The sequence below is a fragment of the Sinocyclocheilus anshuiensis genome, unplaced genomic scaffold, assembly GCF_001515605.1.
Source record: "Sinocyclocheilus anshuiensis isolate Anshui unplaced genomic scaffold, SAMN03320099.WGS_v1.1 scaffold702, whole genome shotgun sequence".
NCBI lineage: Eukaryota > Metazoa > Chordata > Actinopteri > Cypriniformes > Cyprinidae > Sinocyclocheilus > Sinocyclocheilus anshuiensis.
In genome coordinates, this window is record NW_015548184.1 from 2,648,704 (window position 1) to 2,654,325 (window position 5,622).

The window sequence follows — 5,622 nt, forward strand, 5'->3', positions numbered from 1 at the left end:
ACACACACACACACACACACACATATATATATATATATATATATATATATATATATATATACACACAAACATATATATATATATACACACACACACACATATATACATACACATACTGTATATGTTACAGTTCTTTGCTTAATTCCAAACAGTCAGCAACATCTGTGGGAAGCAACACGTGTAGCAAGTATATCTTATAGTTATGGAAGGCCTGCTGATGAACTTATTTATAATCACTTAAATGTTGTTTAAAATATAGCTTTTATGATACCCTGTGTTACCCCTGTATCACCCCCAGTGATAACAGCCAAAATATGTCCTTGGCAGAGGGTTTCTCAGCTCCCTTTGTGTCTTTGTGTAAGACACCAGAGACCCTAGACAGGGCGAGGCATCTAAGCACCATCTGCTCCCCCTTCCCTTGGGCAGCTTACAAAATGTCTCCCCCCTCAAACAGGATGAATGAGATCCTGGGTGGGGCAGGAGGAGACTGGCAGAGGATGATACAGGCACTTTTGGACAGAGATGAGGCCTACAAGGAAAATATTAGAGAGATATTTAACAGAGGAGCAAAAAATATCAAATAATCTCATGTAATGCAATTGCATTCCAGTATGTGTTGTGTTTTCCACATTTGAAAGTCACTTTGGATAAGAGCATCTGCTAAATTAATGAATGCATTAAAATAGTCAAAACAACTGACTCCCACATTTGCTTTTCTCAAACAGAGACCAAGACCATTCAGTGGCACGGAAACAAACACCAGCAGTAAAAACCAGTCAATTTGAAACGCAGTGCTGAGACTATCAGCTCTGCCATTTAGCTAAAGTTCATGCACTGATAGAGGATTAATTGAGGCATTGGAAGAACAGAAGCAAAACAATCACTAATGCCAAGTGAACTGTTAATTGCCATATTGCTTTGCTCCAAAAACTGTTTCTAAAGCAGGTCACAGACTTGTCACTGCTTTGTTCTACGAATGTATTGGGCTGTAGTCTACTAGTTGTGAGATGACTAACAATAGGGGTGAGGTCAGCAGTGTTGGGAAGGTTACTTTGGAAATGTAATAGGTTACAGATTACAAGTTACCCTATTTAAAATGTAATAGTAGTGTAACTTTTTCAATTACTTGAATAAAGTAATGTAACTGATTACTTTTGATTACTTTTTGATTACTTTTCTAAATTTCTAATTAATGTTTATTTGCAACTGTTAATCATTTTCAAACATTTACACCATGCAGGGTTAACCTTACAGTAGTGCTCAACACTGTCAGACTTTCAAAATCCTTCATCACTTGAATTAAGATTAGCAAATTTGAACACATCCACCACAAAATCAGACTTTAGTACCGCCTTTTACTTTGAGATTGATCTGAAGTTCAATGCAGATTTAAAATCATAAGAAATAGTTTACTTTTTTGAAACCAAATCTTTGCATAACTACAGGAAACACTGCATCTAACAATGGTTTGGGTTATAGGCTATAGGAATTCTGTTTTTATGACTGGATTCTACGAACCAGTCTGTGTTTTCCGCATCGCGGAAATTATAGGTCCGTACGTCTCAGAGTAGTCAGTCCAATTTGGGAAAGAAGTAAATTAAATCTGTATGTGGATGTGTGTAAATATTCAAATGTAATCCCCTTTGTAATCTTTAACATTTGCATATGTAACTGTAATTTAATTACACATTTTTTCTTAGTAATTGTAACTGATTACAGTTACATTTATTTTGTAATTAAATTACGTAACGCCGTTACATGTAACTAGTTACTACCCAACACTGGAGGTCAGGACTCGCTTGTTCCATTATAGCCTCATCTTAAAGAAAAAATAATTTCCTAGTCACAAGCTGTCAAATTTTACTACTCTAAATTAAGCTTTCATTGTATTCTAAACTAGTATACTAGCATACTAGTATACTCACTGTACACTACTGTATATCTGGTCAGTTTTATGTATCTTTTGCTATGATATCCCACAATTCTGTATGCGTGGTTCAGTGGTTAGTGGGAATAATAAAAATGGTTATGTTCAATAAAAAAAATATATACTAATTGTGTCTGAAATAATAGTTAAAAGAAATTAATTGTTTAATAACTGGCCATTTATAATTTATGACTCAATTTATTTTGAGAAACAAGCATTGTACACTCTTAATGTGAATGCATTCATATATATTACGCAAATAATTTAAAAGTAAATCAGATATTTTCCATCGCGTACTACATATCCCAGAATTCTCTACTCGACGATCATTGGTCACATCTAAATATGACGTAACACAATTTGGTCCTCTTTTGCGCGAACGGTTGACGCTGAGGCAGAGAGGAGTCTTCGCGCGGTCAACTCCAGCACTGATTTCCACTGCAACTAAAGGTGGGTGTTTTTTTGTTGTCAAAAATTAATATTTTTGCAATACATCTCAACCGTGTCTGACGTGACAGGAAGAGAAGGCATCTAAAGTATAAAAATTCAAATGATTGCGATTTTAATTTCAGTCACACCCTTATTTACCTCCCTTTTTGGGGAGGGGGTGTAACGTTAGATAATAGACAAGGGCATCGGGAATATTCTGTATGGTTAGAGAATTACCATAGCTAAATAAGTAAGTAATTTAAAAATAGCAGCACGCACATCTAACGTTATCTAAAACTTCTCGTCGTGGCGCGACCATTAAGGTTTTGTGTTTATCGTCGTTTAATCGGGAGGGAATTGTGCAAACGGTCGAGCTCAACATTAGCCAACTGGCTGTCGTTTAGTTGAGCTTTGCTTGTTGGTTTTGCCGTTTTGCTAGTGCAAAATCAATTCTATTGTTAGCCACAGACTTGAACCGTTTTATGTTTTACCTAAAATCTTAAGAACAATCCCATAATATATCCCACAGTACAGTGACAGGTGATCTAATGGGTCTCGACGCCTTTTGTCTTCGTTATGTGTGCATTCACCAACTGTGCTGTCAAATAATATTATTTACCTTCGAATCTATCAATTACCTCGATTAGGAGACATATAGAACTGTGCATTTTGCATGTCAACACTGAGTTTATTCTGTACAACGGGCAGTGCAGTTGTGTCTGTTGTGAAATGAGAGATAGGGTGTGATCTGGTTTGTTGGAAACGCGTGATACATCAATACCACTATTTGTAAGCGCTGCATTCCATATTTGCATGTTTCTTGAGCATTATTAGGGTCTTATTGATACGTAATATAGTATCGTTTGTGGTATTATGGATTTTTGAGGGCTGTTAATGGGGGTTCAGGGTGTATCTCGGCCATCTATTGTCTACAGATGAGATCCTGCATCCCATCGGATAGACACAAGGGCTGGATGTTTATTTTCAACCATCGGGTGATGACTTGTTGTCAGGTCATATTTAAGATGACAAGTTTGTCTTATGTTTAATATTTGACGAATCACTTCGACGGATTAGCCTACGTTTGTTTGTTTCTTGCACAATATCCCCTTTGTTTTAATCTCTCAGTGCCCAGTTGGATCTCATTACATTACAAAAAGAGATGCTGATTTGTTTTCTCTACATTTCACCCGAGTGTACACCCCGTAGTATATATTTTAATTGAACTATTATCGTTTAATTAGATTATGATGACAGCACGTCTGAATAGATGGATCCGGTGGTTGTTGTGCTGGCAGCGACTCGTCCTTTTCTTGGCTTTCAGCATAAAGAAGGAATTTTTTTGCATTTTTAACAGCTTGTTTCCTTCCCAAAATATCATTCGGTTAGTAAATTATGCATGACTATTGTGGCGACGCCACTCCCTTTAGTAGTGTATTTTAGTTATTATTTATACAGTTATTATATATATTTTTTCTTGTATATACCACAGTAGGGACAGACTCCACTTATGGATTTTTCATGAATAGCTACCTTCTTTTTTTCATTGATAGAAAAGCTGTTGTATAGCGGAGGCTTGTTTTTAATATGTGAGGAGGGGCATATGCTTAAAAGAAAAGATTGTGTAAGCATGACTTGCATCAACGTCAGTAGCAAAACGATTGCATTTTTTCTGATATTATTATTATATGCATTCATTTGGCAGGTGTGTAAAACCGTCGAGGTTGGAAGTGCAATGGCGTCCTCTGGAGGTAAGATGCGAAAATAAGCTCAGCTAAGCGCCAACCTCGAAATCAGTATGCTACACTATTGTTTGTAATTTAAATGAAATCATTCTGCAAAGGAAATCAAGCACGGAGTATTAAATGCAATGACTTATCCTTCACAGATATTCAGGTTAAGGAACTGGACAAGCGTGCCTCAGGACAGGCTTTTGAAGTCATCCTGAGTCCTTCGGCTCCAGATGCCAAGGGAGAATTCCCACTTTCCACCCCCAAGAAGAAGGAGGTATCTCTGGACGAGATCCAGAAAAAACTGGAAGCGGCAGAGGAGAGACGCAAGGTAAGTGGTCGTTTAGGAATCAATTGCATAGTGATTGTGCGTTCTGTTCCTCATTTGTTTACCATGTCATATTAGAACCATGAGGCAGAGGTACTGAAGCACTTAGCTGAGAAACGAGAGCATGAGAAGGAGGTCCTTCAGAAAGCAATGGAAGAGAACAACAACTTCAGCAAGATGGCAGAGGAGAAACTTAACCAGAAAATGGAAGCCAACAAAGAAAACCGCACAGCACGCATGGCAGCTATGAATGAGAAATTCAAAGAGAAGGTTTGTATGTAGATGAATGCATATGCATCATAGGTTACTTTGTAAAGTTTCAGTTCTATTGAATTTACATTGTTAATGGATGTGTTTGTCTTTATTTTAGGACAAGAAGCTCGAAGAGGTACGAAAGAACAAAGAAACAAAAGAGGGGGCAGAGGGTGAAAACTAAGTTTCCGCTCTAATTTTCCTTTTCATTTAGGGTATAGTATTGGGTTTTTTAATGTATCCAAAGATTTATTTTTTGTTCCATTAAATGGCCAGTTTTCCATGTTTGGATCCATGTACTTGCCACGTTTTTATTAAGGGGTTTTGGGGGAAAGCACAACATTTCAACAGTTTATGTGTATTCAGTTCTGTCTTTCACCATCCCATGTAACCTGTAGATTTGTCCAGTTGCAGCTCTATAGCGTTTAAAACGAGCAGTGTTTTACTGATAGGGAAGCATGCCTGTGTTATGCATAGGTCTAATATATACTTGGTATACTGCATTGTGCAAGTCCTCCTGTTCCCTTGTATATCAGTACTGCCATCCTATGAGCTTAATAAAATTGCACAGTTGTTTGTTATTGTACCAGTTTTGCCACTGCCTCTTTGTTGATCTGTCAGTCAGCCAGAGTGTAATGTGGAGTAAAACACCTTAAAATTTGTACATTATGGAGATAAATGGCAGTTTCTGTAATTCTATATGGAAAACATGTTTTGCCAGAATAATAATTAGATCTTTTAGGACACTTTTTGATGTACTCTTTATAATCTGCATGAGATTCCTAGTGTGAAAACTAAACAATTCATTATCCACACACATTTCCTTTACTAGATCATACTTTTATAGTAATTTATAATCAGTATGCACTAATAAAAAAAAATAAAAAAAATCTATGCATTCCAGTAAGTACTTGCAAAGGTTTGAGTATAAAAAAAATAAAATCTGTTGCTTGAGA

The 5,622-nt window shown here is 36.6% G+C and overlaps 1 protein-coding gene across 2 annotated transcripts; it reads left to right on the forward strand.

Annotated features, from left to right (window-relative positions):
* Window positions 1-2,285: 2,285 nt before the first annotated feature.
* Window positions 2,286-5,252, forward strand: LOC107704968 (stathmin-like). Of its 2 annotated transcripts, none has more exons than XM_016508064.1 (5): window positions 2,286-2,377; window positions 4,062-4,107; window positions 4,245-4,417; window positions 4,493-4,684; window positions 4,785-5,252. In XM_016508064.1, exons 2-5 carry the CDS (start codon window positions 4,092-4,094, stop codon window positions 4,848-4,850), a joined length of 447 nt encoding a protein of 148 aa, XP_016363550.1. In that variant the 5' UTR covers window positions 2,286-2,377; window positions 4,062-4,091; the 3' UTR covers window positions 4,851-5,252. The 2 variants fall into 2 exon arrangements, with proteins under 2 accessions (XP_016363550.1, XP_016363551.1); XM_016508065.1 differs by lacking the exon at window positions 2,286-2,377 and adding an exon at window positions 2,571-2,606.
* Window positions 5,253-5,622: the final 370 nt, after the last annotated feature.

Excerpts from the sequence above, each read along its gene's own strand:
- LOC107704968 (XM_016508064.1), top strand. Across the intron at positions 4,418-4,492 it reads CGGCAGAGGAGAGACGCAAG|AACCATGAGGCAGAGGTACT; the intron begins GTAAGTGGTCGT and ends ATGTCATATTAG. Across the intron at positions 4,685-4,784 it reads ATGAGAAATTCAAAGAGAAG|GACAAGAAGCTCGAAGAGGT; the intron begins GTTTGTATGTAG and ends TCTTTATTTTAG.